General features: G+C 40.8%; 1 protein-coding gene across 3 annotated transcripts in view; it reads right to left on the minus strand.

Moving 5' to 3' along the window:
- Window positions 1-20,098, minus strand: part of kiaa0825 (KIAA0825 ortholog) — a 119,724-nt gene that overhangs the window by 87,057 nt on the left and 12,569 nt on the right. For all 3 annotated transcript variants that reach the window (XM_085181437.1, XM_085181438.1, XM_085181439.1), the window contains exons 3-10: window positions 18,886-19,054; window positions 18,342-18,536; window positions 18,036-18,221; window positions 17,577-17,901; window positions 8,782-8,949; window positions 6,511-6,584; window positions 6,077-6,334; window positions 1,749-2,026 (exon numbers count right to left, since the gene is read on the minus strand). In XM_085181437.1, coding sequence (XP_085037563.1) covers window positions 1,749-2,026; window positions 6,077-6,334; window positions 6,511-6,584; window positions 8,782-8,949; window positions 17,577-17,901; window positions 18,036-18,221; window positions 18,342-18,536; window positions 18,886-19,054 — 1,653 coding nt within the window. The remainder of the gene's footprint in view (window positions 1-1,748; window positions 2,027-6,076; window positions 6,335-6,510; window positions 6,585-8,781; window positions 8,950-17,576; window positions 17,902-18,035; window positions 18,222-18,341; window positions 18,537-18,885; window positions 19,055-20,098) is intronic.

Consider the following 20,098-nt stretch of genomic DNA (forward strand, 5'->3'; position numbering starts at 1 on the left):
TGCTTTAGACATTGTTATTGAAATAAACATGGTCTCTGCCTCTTTTCTTTGTTAAACGCTGTCTCCACCTGACCTGTGGATGATAAGTTATGAAATTTAGAGCCAAGTGTACTCTAAATTACTACATTATATTAATGTAATTATTGTGCTATACACTGAGGGAAATTACTATTTAATCCCCTGCTGAATTTGTAACTTTGCTCGATTACAAAGGAATGAACAGTGTGTAATTGTTACGCTAGCTTCATTTTAATGGAGAAAGACAAGAATATCAACCAAAAATCCAGAAAAAAATGCATTACATAAAAGTTATAAACTGATTTAGAGAAGGCTTGGGAGAAAAACCAAATTGAAGCTCTTTTGCATCGACTCAACCTGCCATGTTTGGAAGAAAAGAAATGCTGAACATGACCCAAAGAACACCATCCCCACAGTTAAGGACAGAGGTGGAAACTTACTACTCTTTGGGGCTGTTTTTCCTGCCAATGGTACAGGACGACTTCACCGCATTGAGAGGCCAACGGACAGGGACATGTGCCATTAAATCTCACACAAGCACCTCAGCCTGAATACTTAAGATGGGTCTTGCAGGTGATATTATTTTCCCTCGGTAGATCAGACTATAGCACAATAATTACACCAATATAATTGAATGTATGTGCAGTGTGGTGTGTGCATTTTATTGTAGTTTCCAAATCTGTTATGTAGGTTTAATGGTTTTCTGAAAATGAAAAAGGCATATCTTTATTATGTAAAAGTAGACAGTCAAAGCTATCAAATGTAATGTGTACGTCCAAGAACAACATTCAAAAGTTGAATTTGAGTAATGCTAATTCTGTAACATGAAATCTATGAAAATTACATTATTAATGTGTTAGTGTATAAATATACTTCCTTTAATATAATGGTGATGAACACTTGGTTGGGTGGGCCTAGGGCCCATAGGTTTCTAGAATCAACACCGGATATTTTGAGAGTAGTTTTAGAATTACTTTGCCACAGTAAAGCATTGCCTGTGTCTATAAGTGACGTTTCAGTTTGTTTTGTTTTTAAGCAATCCACTAAGGAATCACCAAAGATAACTGTGACAAGTTCAGGATCAAATCAGAAGTAAAATATAATCACATTCTCCCCATGTGTTCCTGAGTTATGCAGTTGAATAATGACTAGTAAAGTCTTTTTGTGGAACATTACGGTGCCACAGTTAAGCTGACATTTGACCTTTTAAATGCAAAAGGCCATCATTTCATCAGTTTATCCTGTTAGACCAATGTGTGAAATTTCATGTGAAAGTCATAATTAGCATGTTTTGTGAGTTTACAGTGACCTTGACTCTTGACCTTTGACCAACATATTCTAATGAGTTCAGCCTTGAGTCCAAGTGAGTGTTTGTGCCAGATATTGTCAAATTTCCTAAAGGTCTAGAAATCATAAAAATGGTACAGATTTGAAGTTGCAAGCGACCTTTGACCAACAAACTCTTATCAGCTCTTCCTTTAGCCCAAGTAATTGTCTGTGCCAAATTAAAATAAAAGCCCTCAAAGCATTCCACAGATATAGCATTCATGAGAACAGGAATTAAATGGCAACCAGGAGACATAATGTCACTGGCCGTGGCAGTCACCAGGTCTAATAAAAGTTGGGAAAAAGACAAAGCATGGGAGCAAGGCAAATAAATAATTCAGTTGTGTGAAGTTTAAACAAAATAACTGTAAATGTCCATAAACATCTGGAAACACACTTCTTACATTTTAGCTGCAGCAGTACTGGAATCCTTCAGCCTGGCACTGTAGTGCTCTAGTCGCTGGTGCACATAAATGCAAGTGGCCAGTAGAGCATGCAAGTTCTTCAGGGGAGCAGAGGATGGTACCTCCAGGGCCCTCTCCTGCAAACGACCCAACATGGCAAATGCTGCTCTGCCACATGACTCTATAAAGCTTGATCGCACCTGCAGAAGAGAGCTCTCGTTGCAGGCTGCTGCCAGTGGTAGTAAGGCATCCATTTCAGTCATGATTGCTCCGCAAAACTGAGGGGGGAGAGAGATCGCAAACATGAGGCAAGATAATTTCAGTAACAGAGGGAAAATCTGTCAGTAAGAGGAAACAAAAAAAAAAAAAAAACAGCAAAAAGAGACCTCATTAAATGTAAATAATGGAACATTTGTGAGAAGTGATCAGAATGACAAGGATTCAAGACTGAGCTGAGTATTACACAGGCATTTATCTTGTGTTTGCCTACTACTGAAAACAGTGACAAGTGCAAACGATGAATACAAATATCTGAGGACATGCACTCGGCATCAACTTTGCTGTTAAAAATTCACAGCATTAGGTCAAACAAAAAAACATCAGTCATATTTTATAACATTGTTAATCACCGTAGTCACAATCTAATACAAATTTTACAACACACTGGAGGAGGTGGAAGTCAGACAGCCTTATAGGAAAGAAGCTTGGCCCAATAAAGACGCACCACAGCATTTCAATGAGGTTGAGTTCTGATCTTTCATTGGGGCCATTGCAACACACTGATAGATTATTTTTCAGCCATTCTGTTGGAGATTTGCGGCTGGGCTTAGGATCATTGTCCTGATGCATGACCCAAGCTTTATTGGTTGGACAGATGGCCTCACATTTGACTCTAGAAAATTTTGAGTTGACCATGAAGTCCTATGTATACCAATGATTACATTGTGTCCAGGTCCTGTGGCTGCAAAACAAGCCCAAGGCATTACACCTCCACCATTATGTATGACACATGGTACAAGAAGTTTGTGCTCATATTCTGTACATAGTTTATACTAAATGTGGTACTGTGCATTATGGTCAATCATCTTGGTCTTGGCTATCATTGTTCCAGGAGTGCTGCGGCAACTTTGCATTTGACTTAAGATGTGGCGCCACTTCTTTTCAGAGAAAAGATTCTTTCTCCTGGTAGCGCTTCCAAACAAGAAAAACTCTGTTTTCTTCTTAGTGTACTTTCTTGAACTTTAACATTTAACATGAGATGTAGCTCTTGAGATTTTTTTGCAGTTTCTCTGAGCATTGCACAGTCTGACCTTGGGGTGAATTTGCTGGGAGTTCCACACCTGGAAAGATCCTAGCAAGTGTCTTGAATGTTTTCCACTTGTGAATAGTTTTTCTCGCTGTAGAATGATGGGCTTCAAATTGTTTGGAAATGACCTTATAACCCTTCCCAGATTGATGGGCAGAAAGGACTGCTTCTCTACGATCATTGTCGATATCTTTCCTTCTTGGCATTGTACGAATCAAACCAGCAAAACTTCTGCTTTTAGGGAATCGCTCACATTTGCTGATGATAAATTAATCAAATGTCAATTTTTTACATTACTGTGAAAACTTCTTACACAGCTGTATTTGTGAATCCAAATGTATAGACCTAAAATATGCATATGCTTGAGTTATGAGTCAGGTGGATCAGTAAAAGCCTTAAAACATAGCACAAGGCCCATATCTGCTGGATCTATTTATCTAGGTCACACTGAAGAAAGAAAATAACACTCAGAAGACTATTGCAGTTTAATCAATCAGTCAGTCATAGTGTGAATCACCTGCTTCTACAGTCACAGGATTACTTGACTAGCTGTCGGAGAGGACTGAGAAGTTCAGCATTTCTATTTCTGTTACAGCTAACAATGTGTCTGCAGCTGACAATCTCACAATCTCTTCAAACAATTTTCTCGATAAAAGCTTTCAGTGGGGCCGGCAAACAATGACCGCTTGGACAATTAAGTCAATACAGGACTGAATGTTGTCATTAGGAGCTTATCTTTGATGGGAGAAAAAAGGAGCATAATGGAAAGATCCTGAAGAAGCATACAAATACAGTATCTGCACACATATAAACACTCACATACTGAAGCCAGTTGAAGTCAGTCTGAAACCTTAACTAGCTAAGATCAAAGCGTGTGATCCCACCAGGACTATTGCAGCAAGGTGAAAAAGATTTTATAAAGTGCTAGCGAGCCCTGTTTATGTGTGTGCAGAATGTGGAGTAGACAGACAAGTGAAGAAATGAACACGCAGGTGAGGGCTTCGCTAAAGTCTGAATACAGAAAAGGCACTTCTGCTGCTATAATAGAAAGCTGGCATGAAGGTTAGAAGGGTCTAGTAAAACAAGGAGAGTTCAATCCCAGGTTCTGACAGGAGGGTGAGTTACAGCTGTTGAAAGCAGGCTGTTTGTAATTCATCTATCTGCCAATAATAAAAGTACATCATCAAGTACTGTGATGGATGAAAAGTATCATTGCAACCTGCATATCTATGGTAATATAGACAGTGGAAAGTGGGTTCAGATAAAAAAGCGAGGACTGAGGTATGAACAAATGAATATAAATGTGAGAAATATTGATCCATCATAATGTCTTTCTACCAGCAATTTTCAAGGTTTTGTCTTGTAAAAAGTAAATTTGCTCTTCTCAGACACTAGAGCATGTTCAAGCATATTCGAGCAAACACATAGAGTATGTGTGTATAAACACATATACCACCCCTCCCACACACACACACAAACACACACATATGTATTTGTCTTGAATATCTTTTTAGCTCAGTGTTATTGAATTCAAATGCATGCATGTATAACTTTTGGGCTGAAAGACTCTCATCTTTGAAACGTTGACCTACACATAAATATGCTGTACAGGTCCTGAGTACAGACAAATTCTGACACTCGTTAGCAGTGAGAGCCACAAATACTGTCAGTGTAAAAGGGTTAGGGGAGGAGAGAGTGGGAGGAGGGAAGAGAGGTGAGGCAGTAATGATAAGAGTCTGAATAGTGCTCAGTGTAGAGGAGAGTGGTGGGTAGTTGAGAGGAAGATGAATGTGAGTTGGGGAAAGTTTCAGGTAGAACTCCCTGAAAAGTTGTTCGGAAAAATTTAAAACTGCAGAGAAAATGAAGAAAAGCGAAAGTGAAAAAAGGAGTGGAAAAAAACAGCATAGTGACAGTGTGTATGCGGCTGGCCACACTGGAGATCCTTTTGTAGAGAGTTAAATTCTAAACCTTGTCTCACATTAGACACCAGCCTTACCTTTGGAGAAAAGTCAATCTCTGGTTTCTGCTTCACCTCTCCCTGCCATTTCTCAGGCCCTCTCTCCCCCTTTCTGCTTTATTCTGTTCACTAACCAAGCCTCTTTGCCTTCATGATTCATCCCTAGATCATTGGTGCACCATATACCCTCCACTTTCCACTTTCAACACCTTTCTCTACATCCCATCTAACCTACATAGTGGTTAAATGTTTTTTTTTTTTTTGTTTTTTTTTTGTCTTTAGAGAACTCTGGTAATACTGATGACTTTTTCCGAGGAAACTTTTCAAGGTGTCATGCCCAAATCATTTGGGCTCTCTTTTGCACAGAGACCTTTCTGCTAGGGTAACAAAAAACATTATTCTCCCTGGGTCTAGGTATTGTTTGGAGACTTGCATTGTTCTGGGTGAAGAGGACAGTGAGTCCACTGTGTATGGCAAAAGGAACTAGCACACAAGACTGCACGACAATGAGGGCCTTGTACAGATATTGTTCATAGAATAAACCTACGCATTAGACTCATGTGTGTCTTCCTTTTTTGCACGTTTGACAACAGCTGAGTTTTACACATTTAGTACACAAAATAATTGACTGAAGGAGAGAGAATAAGGTTCTGAATTAGTGCTATGTGGTACTGAATGATAGAAAGGACTTGATATAAGGAAAGGTTAATAAGAGGAATCTATCTCTATAATGAGAGCAATGGGGGTATTTAACAATAGGAGAATTTGGAAGTTAAATTCCAGCCTGTCTGCACCTCTATTTTCTTTTTTAAATTATTCTTAAAGACAACAGGAGTAACCACAGGAGAAATTCTACTTTTGCTTGATTAAGGCCCTGCACTGTATTAGTGGGCTAATTTGATCTACAGTAAAACCAAACATTCCTCCAGCACGGCTTCTGTGACAAGAATCATTGGATAACTACATACTAATAACTAGAGCTACTTAAGGACTGCCCTGAAGCAAATGTACTTAAATCAAATTACAATTAAACATCAGTTTACTGGACACTATGTGCAAGAGTACCTTGGCTATCATTCTGGGAGTCTCTGTCTCTGAGTAGGAGGAGAAGCTGTCTTCTCTGAGATGTGTGTTGCTGGCAGTGGTGAAGGTGGGTCTAGTAATCAGGCTCAGGGAGACAGAGAGATGTCCAGAAGAATGCAATTCCTCTTCTTGTTGTAGATTCTTAGCACAGACATTATCCAGCACCACCTTTACGCAATGCTCCATTTGAGGGACTAGTCCCTTGAACGCTGACCTCCAGTTGAACTCCAGAACCTTTGCCTGGCAAACAGGAAATGAGCCAACAGCCAATTAATGTCTGAATGGTGAAGGGAATACTTTACCTGTCCATTTCACTGCTATAAAACATAGTGCTTGTTTGCAATCCTAAAAAAAAGTTAATATGCCCGCATGATATGAAATAGTTGTAACAATAAAGAAACATGTAAAAGTCGTACCTTTGTTGTTTCTGTGGTGGATTTCTTGCTCTCAGTTGTGTTGTCTGAATCCTTTTTGCTCTTTTTCAAGATGCCTAAAAACACGATAACGTTTTTGATCAATTTAAAGAGATTTATTTTACAGTGTGATTAGGGAACAGCTCAGTCAAACTTACAAGTTATCAACAATGACAATGAAACTTCAGAAAAATCCTGGTTTGAAAATGAATCGCGATCATCTGTAATATCTTTCAAGTCTATGGATTATTTAGAATGACTACGTCTATATTAAGTATACTGTTATTTCCCTTTTGGCCAACATGAGAAGTATAAATGCACATGCCTCAAATGGAGTAGAAAAAAATTGCCACTGGCATTTGCTTTAAAAGTCTAAATTTGGGGTTTAAATTTGATTTGAACCCAGATAGTATGAGCCTTAAATGGGGTAATTCCATGAAGGGAGCCTGTGTGGGAAGAAGGGGGAGTGTAGGAGGGGCTGACATGAAGACAAGCGTACAGGATGTTGGGTTAGGGTTGCAATTAAAAAGCCTGAACATCAAGGCCACAGTTTCCTAATCAGAAGGCGAAGAGTAAGACCCCAGGCGAGGCAATTTAGCTGAACAAGACCGCATGCAATGGAAGAAGAAGGAAGCAGCAAGCGCATCACTTTTTGACCTTTAAGCCCATCTGATGAATTTCTGGTAATTAAGCTGTTTGATTGCCTGGAATTAATGATTTGGATAACTGCCCTTTAAAGGCTGTTTACCTCTCTGTAAATTGAGCCTTTCTGCAAGTCTTGTTTTTGTAAATGTAACCTTTATGGAAATTACTCCATGCACCAAAAGCTTTCATTTAACATTTCCGCAGCAGCAGTTCAAAGGGGAGAGAGAAAAGGGATACTAAAGGCTTATATAACACCCCAGATAATTCCCAACTAAAATAACACATTTCTTCAGACACAACTCGAGACTTTTGGAAAGAACAAGTAAGTAACAGTGTGTGTGTGTGTGTGTGTGTGTGTGTGTGTGTGTGTGTGTGTGTGTGTGTGTGTGTGTATTTATTTCAATTTTCTGTGAATTCTATGAATTTAAAGGTATTAAAAGGAATCATGTTGTCATTGTTTGACCACTGATTTAAAGAGAGGATTTTACTTTTAGATACATAATCTTGTACACTCACCAGACACTTACACTTAATTAGGAACACCTTGCTAGTACCAGATGCCTAACCCGTCTTTTGCCTTAATTGTGGCTTAATTCTACATTGCACAGATTTCACAGTGTGCTGGAAACATTCCTCCTCCTTCGGTCCACATTGCCTGACAGCATCACATGGTTGTTGCAGACTTCTTGGCTAAAAAGTCATGATGCTGATCTCCTGTTCCACGATATCCCACAGGTGACTGTGGAGGCCATTTGACCATAGTCAACTCATTATTATATTCAAGAAAAATGTTTGAGATTAATTTAGCTTTGTCAAAACATCACTTGGTGCATTATTCTTCTGGAAGTAGCGGTCAGAAGATAAATGGATGGACATGGTCAGCAACAATACTCAGGTAGGCTGTTTAGATAGTATAAGCGGCAGTTTCTGAAGTACTTGGACCATCCTGCCTGGCTCCAACAACCATTCCAAGTCACTTAAATTGCCTTTTTTCCACCATTCTGAAGCTCATTATGAATTTCAGGAGGTCACATGCCTTATATGCACTGCTGTCTAGTGATTGGCTGATAGATATTTGTTTTAACAAGAACACACAAGACCAATAATAATTTTCAAAGATAAAAAACAACAAATCAACAAAAACTTACAAAGCGTCTTAGTCAAAGTATATGAAGAGTTTATTGAAAATGGAAATGGATTGGCATTTATATATCAGTTCTGTTGTATCAAAGCACTTTATATTGCATGATATTAGGTTTGATGATGGTGAAGGAGACACTGTCTAAAAAGTCCGTTTAAAATCCAAAATCCCCCATACTGTAGGTGTTCAGTCATTTTTACATCATGCTTTAATACTTAGTAAACCCCTGACTGAAACCTCATGCCCTATGAATTGGAGCACTGTTATCTTGGGAGAGACCAAATGTGATCATTGTTTTGATTTGCTGTGACCCTCCATACTGTGGAGACATGTAGACATAAACCGTTCTAGCAAAATGTTGCCCTTGGCATGAAAGAGCCACCAAATCTCCTCACAGTTCAGGTCAAGAGTTCTTTTTTTCTTTTTTTTTTACTTTTGTCTCTCATTTATAGATAGATACATGTGTGCATTTTTGAGTAACTGATTACCTTTTATAGGAGGAGTGTCTCCGGTACAGTCAATGAAGATCGTGTTAGTGACCAGCTCCTTCACATTGCTCTCAAATCCCAGCAGGGTGCAAGCCAGCTGGGTTAACGCCCTCAACTGGTGGGAGGTCAAACTAAAGCTCCGACTTTTCGTGGGAAGCTCCAGTGGTGCTGTCAAGGGGGAAAAAGAGAAGAGATCAAATAAACAGTGTGCATGCTTAGGAATGCATGACTAGCAAAGAGATGCACTACAGTTTACAGTTCAGTAAAGGAATAAACATTTTCATGAAAATAGGTTTTTAACCCAACCTCCCCGCCTACATGCACTCATCGGAAAACACCACCCTCCACAAGTCTTGCCTCGCACAACACCTCTTATAAATATCGACCCATTCATGTTTTCCCAAAACACGGCACAAACAAAGAGACAGCGAAAAAAATATGCAAAACTTTGCTCCCAGAGAAGTCACACATGCACATCCCTCTCTCTCAGCACAAAACTTTTCTCCCCATAACCCGCCGATGACCCCCTTGGCAAATATGGATTTCCCATTTTGGAGGCTGCCAAAGCCATCACCCAGGGGATGTTCCGCATTAAGCTGGAGAATGGGCGGCTAGGAGATGCGTTGCCATACTCCCAGACACATGCACAAATACTTTTGTGTGTCCGCTTAAATGAGCTCCTCCACTGCAAAGGCATTTGGGAATGGAAGAGCTTGGTATTAGCCTTGACTCTAAAAGCTCGGAGATGATTGAGCGTTGAGACGGAAAGAAGAGGGGGGGTCCTTTTCCAATAATTGTAACATTATTGCCTCTGAATCCTAATGAAATTTTGCCATATTGTTAAACAAAATCTGACAATATGAAAACACATTGTCCCCAAGGATGCCTGGTTTAATCATGCATGAGGTTTGACTCAGTGTGCTGTGTGTGGGCACTTGTGTATGTTTATATGAGTGTTAATAAATGAGAGTCGATGAGTTTTTGTGTGTTTTCGTATCTGTTGGGTGTGCGCACACTTGTTTACGAGCATGTAACGCAGGCCATTATGAATAACTTGATTTGCAGGAAGTGCTCGAATGCACATTTGCACATGTCAGTCCTGCAAGACAATTGTCACACACCAACCGGATTTCTATGGCCACCATGGAATAAAAATTCTGACCTCAAGTTTTTTTGTTTTTCCAAGTCTACGTCTATACATATATTTATGTGCGTGCGTGCGGTTGTGTGAAATCACAAGTGAACAGATGTGTAATTTGGTGTGTTTGCTTACGTTCATGTATATGTGTGAGCGCGTGCATGTGTGTGTGTAATTAAGCTGCATGGGTCTGCAGCTTAGCAGCTCCTCTGTAATGGGGTCCAGTGGGAGTCTGTGCTAGAGAGACTACATCATGCTGCATGTGTACACGCGTGACCTGGCTGACACCCATGTGCCTGTCTCGTTCTCCAGCTTGCACATTCACGCACGCACCACCAATCTTGTCTATTTCTGAAGTCACCAGCAAATCAAGAGCTAAAGCTGTCAACAACTCAAGAGTAAACAATCAACCGGACAAGCCAGGAAATGTTGTTGATATAATCACACAGTTACTGCACCGGATTATCTAAAAAGTAGGGATGCATTAATTTATCAGCCAAACATCGGCTGTGGCTGATAGTCACATTGCCATTAGCGTGTCTTCTTAATTACTGAATATCTATATCTGTGCATTATCCGTGTGTCTGTCTGTCGGAATACTCTCAAAACTGTATCCATTTTTAAAGAGGGTTTATTTTGTGGTACATAAATCTACGATCCATGTATGCATTTATGCTCGGCATGAAATATACTATCTATACTATTTATCTATATCTATACCGAGTTCTCTGTTTTGCTTGCACAAAAACAGGGATCAAAAACCTCAAAAACAAAATAAATAAAATCGATAGTATAATTAAGAGTAACAGTAACACTGGTTAATTTGGCCAATTCAATTCCCAGTCGGTGCATCTCTACTAAAAAGCTGCCACTATATCCCCACCCTGTTGCCCCATTTTAACCTTCTCTGTGGCATACAGCAACCATTAAGCCCCACTTCATTCTAAGTATCACCTTTTCCAGAGTTTCTTTCTCCTCTTTACCATTCATTCTGTTCATTCCCTCAACCTGTGACCCTTTGACAGCTGCACTTGCTCACTAAGTCACACCCTAAATAGTCGCACGCATGACCTTGATGTTCAGCAATGCTGTGCCTCAGGCTTTCATTGGGGTCTGCAGCGCAGCTTATATAGGTATTTATAGTCGTCTCCCTAGCCAAATAGCCCTATAGCCATAGCAGTCTAGTACATAGCCATCTAAACCTCATTATACCTTTGTCACAACAGTGAGGCCAAATGAAGGCTCCCACAGCCACTTGATGGAGAGGGTGTGCTTAAAAGCACCCAGGTGTGTCATATAGCATAGTACATGGCATGTCTTATAGAGCAGAATGAGGAAGGGCACTAGCAGCCAGAAGAGTTCAACCAAAGGTCAATGTAGTGAGAATCAATAAAGGAGGAGCTGGTGGTGAAAGCAGGGCAAAAATTATATGTTTATACAGTATAACAGCTCCTTCCATATAACATTATGGACGGAGCTTATGAGCGAGGATGCTCCTATAAACAAAAAGACAAATGTTAAGCCATATTCTGTGATAACCATTAAAGCAGTTGGCATCTTATCAAAAAGCCCTCAAGGCAAGTAGCGCGTTATTCATCTTTATGTTTCATGCGAAAACAGTGCCATTGTTGAAAAAATGTCCAGGAAAAATCAAACACCGCAGGTCTACAGTGGCCAGTTTTTAGTTTGTATCTTTTAATAATGACAACAATGTAACACAAAAGTGGGAGGAAAAAAAACAGAGCAGGTATTTTTGGCAAGCCATCATTCTTCTACTTTTCTCTGTGGGTTCCACCATCTCCACAGTCCTCTCTCTCACATACGCACACACGTGTGCACACAAACACTGCTCATGACTGGCAGAGAACAGAGAGAGAAGGGAGAGAGGAGGAGATCTAGGGGAAGGAAAAGGGGTGGTGGTTAGGGATGAAAACATGGGGAAGAGAGGGAGGGAAAGAGAGGGAGGGGCGGGATAAGGGAATTCCCTTAGCAGTTGTTATTGATTCCGGTGTTTACGGGCGAATAGTTTAGTGCCGTTTACAAAACAGAACAGATGCAGCCAGTGAGCAAAAAGGTAAACAATTGCTGTGTGGCGGGCTGCCAAATCCCCAGTCTGATGTATTAAACTCACGGTGAAGAGCATTTCCCCTTTGGCTGCACTTATTGCCACTTCATTTCCTCTTTGCTCACATACACATTCTCTCCTTCTTGTCATCTCGCCCCTTCTCTGCATCTTTCTCTTTCTCTCTCATTCCCTCGTTTATCTGAGGGAAAAGAAAAAAAAGGATGAGGGTGTAGGTGGCTTTGCCGCCTGGCTATTTTCTGTCCTTCTCTAACCCAGGAGGCCCAGTTCTTCCTAACAGAGCCATTAGCAGGGGGAATTGCATGTGTCTGACATGGCCGAAAACCAATTATTAGACACTTTCTACCAAATGATGCCCAAGTCTTTGGGGAATGGGCAATCATGCAATAATTTAGCCACTGATTTAATTTCTCTCCAGCACAGCATTCCCTTCCTTTTTCATCCTCCTGTCCCTCTATTCCTCTTCTTTCTTTTGCTCTGTCTCTCTGTAGTAAATCCGACCGTCTGAGGGTGGTCTGCCTATGCGATGCCACGCTGTCCAACTGGACTATAGGCTCTTATCAAGTCATTGCAATATGTGAAGGCAACTTTTCCATGTTTGTGCAGATGCCTGTGTGGTACAACACCCTCTACAGGTGATGTAAACATGTGGTTTCATTAAATCTCGCCAGATAAGGAAAAAGTAATTTTAGAAGACAAGGCAATTTTAGTACATCTTACATATTGGAAAATCAAAGTGCTTTACATAGTTCATAAAATGAATAATACTAAATTAGACAGATGTCCTCTTGTTCAATGAGGCTATTTTTTATTTCTTTTTATTAATATCCTGAAAGTCACCTAAATAAAAGCAGGGATATGATTCAAGAGCCTTGTCTACGTGAATCCTCTAACTCTAATTTTGAAGGACAGGTATTTTAACCGCTGTTGTCAGAACAGATCAACATTTCACTCCATATTCAATGCATTCAAAGGCAATGAATTAAGCAAAATGCAAACATTTTCTTTTGTTCCATGCAAATCATGAGTCAAATGATGACTCATGATTTGTTTTTGTAGCACTGTTCTTTGTAGCAACAAAATCCTTTATAGTGGTAACCCGTTAACATTTCCCAGTTTACAGTTCCTGAACACACATTTAACACATATTGTACTTCTAAATGCAGAACAAACAGTACAAGTAAAGCACTGACTACACCTGACTTGGCACACTCCCTTGTTAGTTTTTCCTGCAGTGGTCATAGGTGTATAGCTGCATGAGTCTGTTAGTGCTCCACTTCACTGTTAACATGGAGCTATTGGCATGCTATACTTTCTCTTCCTGCTTGTGTTTTCTGTGTACCCGTACCTCCTAGTGTGCTCATCTCACAGGGTGTCAAGCAGGGTCATATGGGTGCCTTGGGGTACGTCTGTGCACCTTTCAGTGTGTATTTGGGTAGAAGGAGAGTATGAAGTCACTGTGGACCGGCTGCTAGGCCCTGTGACAGCTGGGGTCCTCTTCGTCAGTTGCGGCCCACTGCTCACCCAGACAGCCTTATTATGGGAGGCCTCCTGCCGTGATTTACCAATATATACTCTGACACAAGCACGAACATGAACACACACACACACACACACACACATACACTGTGATCTCTTGTGGCCCTTTCCATGGGTGCTGTCCAACCAGGGCACAGCAGGGGCCACCGGGCACTTCACATAAAGAGAAAGTAGCAATGTTTGATATCTCAATTAAGTTGCTCTGCAAGGAAGAATGTGTAGTTGTGACGGTGGAGGTGGTGTTTTCTGTGGTTACAAAGATGCAAACTTTTTCTTTCGATTTGAATATATTTTTGTGTCCTTTTTCTCTGTCTTATTTTGTTTCTGGCTCTCTTTGTGATGAGCACTGCAGTGACAGTGAGATAGAGGTTAAGATTTCTCTGGCTCCCTCTGCATACTTGAACAGAGAGGGCTGGATGAAGAACACGAAAGAATGTATTGTCCTGATGGGAGCATTTCATTAAATCCCACTTGTTTAGTGCCCTTGTTCGCATCATTGTTTTCAAGCCCTCAGCGAATCACACTGACTCTTCATCACGAAGCGCTGGCTGCTCTCAATAAGCCAGCCATTTTTGTCTGTGCTTCCTCAGTAGAAGGTGCCAGGAAAATGTTCATATCCTTGAGCTGTTCAAGAGTGATACACAAAAGCCATTGTGGCCACTCTGAGGAAATGGGGGAAAAAAAATAAATGGCACGCATATGACACATTCTCAAGGGCCATGAAACATATTCTTTTCTGCCATTTCACTGGAGCCATGATTTAGAGAAGATGAAGAAGATGACAGACACACACATAAACACAACCGCAGAGTAAAGATCCTGATCTTCTCATTAAGATTAGTAAACAACCACTTGCACTGTTTGGTAACTTTCTTAACCAAGGGCTTCTCATCATGTGCAAGGATAGTAAGAGAGCATTAAAAAAAAACAAACACACAAAGCGACAAAAAAAAAGAAGAAAAAAACAACAGCATCCATAAACTCCAAGCATTACACAAAGACATGTGCACACGTGTACTCGGTGACACACACAAACCCCTCTACCTAGCCCATAATTACATGGAGGCATGCGTGTGCACGTCCCAGGCTGACAGTGTATATAAACTCAGGCAGAGATATGATCTAGTGAGGAGCTGCTTTTATTAAATATTAACAAACGCCATTCCCAAGTAGCCTCAATCCCCACAAGCACCTCCAATGCCAGTCTTAGCCTCAGCCTAGCTATCTCGAGTCACTACAGAACCTCTCTCCCTGCTGAATAGGCTGCTGTGCTTTCTCTAAGAAAGAGTTCAAAGAGCCAGAAAGGGTGACGAGGGGGGAGTTGCAGTGATGGTGAATGTGCTTGCTATACATGTTCCAACTCAATCCTTTTTTATCTATAGGGAGTTGCCAACGTAGTCATATGGGGAAATTAGTGGAAGTGGAATTTAAATCAGTGTTATCGGAATGGGGTTGCAGAGTGTTTGAACAGAAATTCACAACCTCGACTTCACCCCTGTGGTCGATTGTTAGGGAAGAAAATTGTGAGTGCGCGTGCAGCGAAGTTAGAATGAATGCTTTTGATGTCCTACAAAAACATGGATCTCCTATGCATACATATGTAAATTACTGATGCCATATATGTAAATTTAATGATGCATTTTTAAAAAGGAGGTATTAAATGACTCTTGATAATGTTTTTTTTAAGTAGGCCTGAAATTAGTATGCTCACACACACATCAGAAACACCCCAGAAAGGTCACTGAAAACAGAGTTTGTATGAACACATGTTGACTTACAAAGTCACGCATACACCTTAAAATGAAAATCAACAGGTGAAAATATATTGCACAAAAACACTTTTGGTAACACTGCCAGTTTTTCAGTTGCAATTTTTAGCTAATACAGTGTCCTGTAAATGTCTGTAAATGTCTGCATTTGCAATCCAACTTATGCTTTCAGAAATCATATCATTAAGAGCCCAGAAAAATGCTTTTAAAGTATCAAAACTGTAGATAATGGTTCCCAAATGTAAAAAATATTACTTGCCTTGTTTTGGCAAAATTACACGCACACACACACACACCTAAACTTGGCCCACCCACTTCCCTACAGACTCAGTGAGGTGTGTTAGTAAGGTCTAAAGCCCGTATTGTTCCTGACCAACCAACCTGTCTCGCACTTGCCCCAGTCCCACTGTTCACCCCATTACACCTGGAAAAGTAGGAGGAAAATGGGAGAAGAAAAAGGGTGAGAAAATGGACATGGAAGAGACGAAGTAAAAGAAAAGCAGTGAGGTGGAGGTGCTCAGACCCTTTAAATCTGTCTAGGTACAATGTCAAAGTCTGCCTTTGAGTCGGTGGGGTTAAAAGAGGAGGCAGATCTCGCTGTGAACGTTGTTAAATGGTTCAGTGGTTTGACAGTGGCTGATGCTACAGACAGCGCTACTCCCCTGGGAGTCCGCAGATTCTCCCAGGCATGGCTCTTATCAAAATATACCTACCGCCTGCCTCTTCTTCAGAAATAAACAATAACACAGCAGGGGAAGAGGGAAAGATCTAAGGAGTCATTGGATGCCTATGAAAATAGAATGCCTTTTTTTTTTTTTACTGCTGTCATAATTGTCTTGACAATTATGGGTGTAGCATACAGTATAGACAGTAAAGTGTGAAAGCAGATTATGTGTTAATGTTTAAGCCATGGGCATTTGGATAGAGGATATGTGGTTTCCCGAGCTTTTTTTTTTTTTTGTAGTGGGGGGACGACTTAAAAAATGAACAACAGGAAAATGTAATCCCAGTTGTAGCCCTCAAAGCTCTCTTGCAGCTGATAGTTGAACACACACACAAACGCATAAGTAAAGCCAGCACAGGCAAAACTGCTCCATTTTACCATCATTACACAGCACGGGTCCCTCGCTCCCTTTGGAGCCATGTTCTGCCTCCGGTGCTACATTTGACGGTTTGTTGAGCGGCACGTAGGTGTGTAGCCTCCACAGCGTTACGTGATCAAACAGCCCAACTGACGCATGGCCAATTATCCTGGCTCCCTCCTCTCATCTCACGTTTAAGGAGAGGGAAAGTAAAAACCAAAGAGGGAGATGGAAAGAGAGAGATGGGGGGGGGGGGGGGGGGGGGGAGCAAAGCTGGTGGTGTGTTTGTCGAAGAATCGCAGATGCAAAAGTACTTCTCCCCCTGTTCCACAGGGAAGCTGACATGTGCACCATTTTTTGTGAAAAGTAAACAATGGCTCGCACACTTGTTTTTATTGTGAATGTTTGCCATCAGCGAGTTGTAAATCGGCCAAGATGAAGAAAACAACAAGAACGCTGAAGAAGGTATCAGAGGGTGACACAGGGAGCGAAGGTCTGCCCTTCTCTGGTCTTTGTTTATAATACTACTTCTTCGTCCAACAAAGTGACACATTTTATATCAGTGGCAAATATTAAAAGATACTTCTTGAGGTTTCTTTTCTCTCTAAAATACCATGGCATGTGTAAAAAGATCGAGAGAATGTTAAACTCTTATTCTGCTCTTAACTTAACTGTCATCAAGCGCTTTGCAAATGTAACACTGCATATATTCTCTTAGGTTCAAAAGATTAAAGTGGTTAAACACACCTTGACCAAGCCTTAACTATTCCGAGATCAGGGCTTACTGCTGTCATAAATGCAGTATGAGTAAATAGTGTTTAAAAGTATATTTGTCCTGGAAGTAAACCTCTCTTTATCCTGTTGGCAGGCAGCAAAGAACGCAAACACAGAAAACAGTGCAGTAAAAAGAAAGCATTTATAATGGGAACAGCAGTTATTGACAGCTACTTACAGAGGCCTTGGTTCTAGCTCAGATCACTACACACTACCACTGGAGAGCAAAGACGGAGAGGAGCAAGAGAGAGAATCACCTCTGCTGGGTTACAATGAGAAGCAGGTGGAAAGAAGGCAGATGTGAAAGAAACAGCAACAAGGCTAAATAAACTAAATGTACTCTGCTAGCGACAGAAAGAGGACAAAGAATAAATGAATGTAAAAACATTTAGAAAACAAATTATGCTTACCTACAGTTGCCCGGGATTTGACTGAATACTTTTTTGTCTTGACGCTCGGGGCAGTGTTGTCTCTGTGAGCTGTCTCACATTCTCTCTCCATCAGGGAGGCAAACTCTGTGGCCACTGTATTGAGGTAGGCTTCATTAATAAAACCAAGGATCGTGTGTGGTTCTGCTAGTCCTGAAAGGACGTGGAGCTCCTCTTTGAGGGCTTGAGTCAGAATCGGCACCATGCTGCAGAAACCCATAGCCAGCCTGTCAAAACCAGTCTCACCAATTTGACTGGTGGACAGGGTGGAGTGCACAATACCCAGCACGTATTGCCGTTTTAGGCCCTGGATACACAAAAACAAAATATTATGTCTGTGTAAGATTAGCAGCCTTTGACATGCATGTAAAGTGAACACCCTCTACTCATCTGGAATTTATATGAACTGAAAAATGGAAATCGTTTCTTATTTTAGTGTACCTGGTAAAATTGCAGCACCTCTGACTCGGGATAAAGAAAGAACATCTGCTGCAGACACTGAACCCGTTCAAGGATGGACAGAGCGGTTGTTTGTCGAGGTCCAGGAAGCTCTGGACTACGGGAAAACAGTTGGTCCATCAGGTAGCGTCTGAGTCGGAGTCGCACATCATCCCACACCTCCCGGATCTTAAGTAAAGATTAAAGATTAAAAGAAAAAACAGTAAGTACACGTGAAATTCATCAGCCCATAAGACATTAAATTAGTCTGTACGGAAACAGCGAAATGGATAATAAATGGTGCATTACCGCTAATGAAGCGTCTTCTCTGACTGTATGTACCAGCTGGATGGAGGAGGCAGTCAGTTGAGAATGAAGAGACGAAAGTGGGGATGAAGAAGAGTGGTTACAGGGGAAGCAAATACCGCACTGGGACGACAGATTCAGCAGTAGCTGAAGCGTCACCTCTTCTTTCGACTCTTCTTCAGATCTCAGGTACTGTTGCTGAAAGGAACAGATCATTTAAGATTTTAATTTCACAAGAGAAAGAGGAAAAATACCTGAAGACAGGGCAGTGCAGTACGAGTGTCTTCTAATCTTAACCGCTTATTCATAAACAAACCCTAACCCTTACCAGATAGCTGGATATTTCATAACAGAAAAACACCGGAGTTAAGTGGGATTTGAGATCACAAACGATGAAATGATTATGATCACGATAAGTTATCAGACATCCAGCTTTCTCATTTTAGAGACAAATTATGTGTTACAGACTGTTGGTGAAATGTTTACAAAGAATAGCTGGAGACGATGATGACGATAACAACGAGTCATTAGGATTTTGATGCATTACCAGAGCTCTGAAGAAGTCCATAAGCTCTTGATGTCCTTGGGTAACAGGCCTCACACTCTGTTGTGTTTTGAGGGAGAACCACTGCAGCCACTCTGTGGGACTCAGTGGACGCTCTGCTGTGTGGGAGTCTCCTATTTTAGCCTGGAGTTCCTTCAGCTGCTGTTCAATGCTGAGCACAAAAAAAGATATATTACAGAAATCAGAGAGCTAAGGACTATAAAACCATACAGAGGTTCCAAGTACAAGAATAAAACACATACCAAAGTAACCTTAAATTTAAGACATTGGATGGAAAATAGATTTTAACCAGCAAAACAGAAAGAAATGAAATAGACTTGCAACCTTATAAATTCAATTTTGTCTCAAATTTGTGACTGGACAAAATCAAGTCAAGATCATCTGGGAAGGCGCCTTCCATTTCACAGGTGACTTTTGAGACATTTAAACAAAAACAATCATTGAACCATACTCAAAAGCTGGTGCTACACCATAAGCACGCAGGAACAATGCATAAAATATGTCAACGCAGCAGTGATACAAACAAAAAGACTCGGTGATAAAAATACACACGGACCTACACAGCACGTCACATTTGGCTCTCCCTCACTCCTATTCAGTGTCTCTGCTGTGAGAAGACGCATACAGAAGCATCAACAGTAATGAACACAGACATCGATATATCAGTGTGCAAGTGTGTGCTAAGCATCTGGTGTGAAGTGGCATTACAGACATTGGCAGGCATCTGAGGCATACAGTTCTTGCAATCTCATGTCTTACTTGTTCCCTTGACACACACACACATACACAGACAAACACACACACACACACACAGACAAACACACACACACATCGCTCTTTTGATTTTAACAGACGGCATCAGCTATTCAGTTTCCTCTTTAATGTGACGGATTAGAAATGACATCTTTGGGCTCGACATGTTTAGTCATTTCCATGCAAATCAATGCATATATATCTGGGTATGTAAGACGGTGCATGCATGTGTGTGCATGTGTGTGTGTACAACTACATACCTGCATAATTAAGCATGTATGCTGTTGTGAATGCCACTATTGTGTTCATTTTTGATTGTGTATTCATAGTTGAGCTTGGGCTCAAGGCTTTGTGAATGTATGTAGTAGTGCATATAGTGATAGTAGAGCTTGAACAAATCATCTGGAAATCCGATAGCTGACGAAAAAAAAATCAAGTAAGA

The sequence above is a fragment of the Neolamprologus multifasciatus genome, chromosome 12, assembly GCF_963576455.1.
Source record: "Neolamprologus multifasciatus chromosome 12, fNeoMul1.2, whole genome shotgun sequence".
Taxonomy (NCBI): Eukaryota; Metazoa; Chordata; class Actinopteri; order Cichliformes; family Cichlidae; genus Neolamprologus; species Neolamprologus multifasciatus.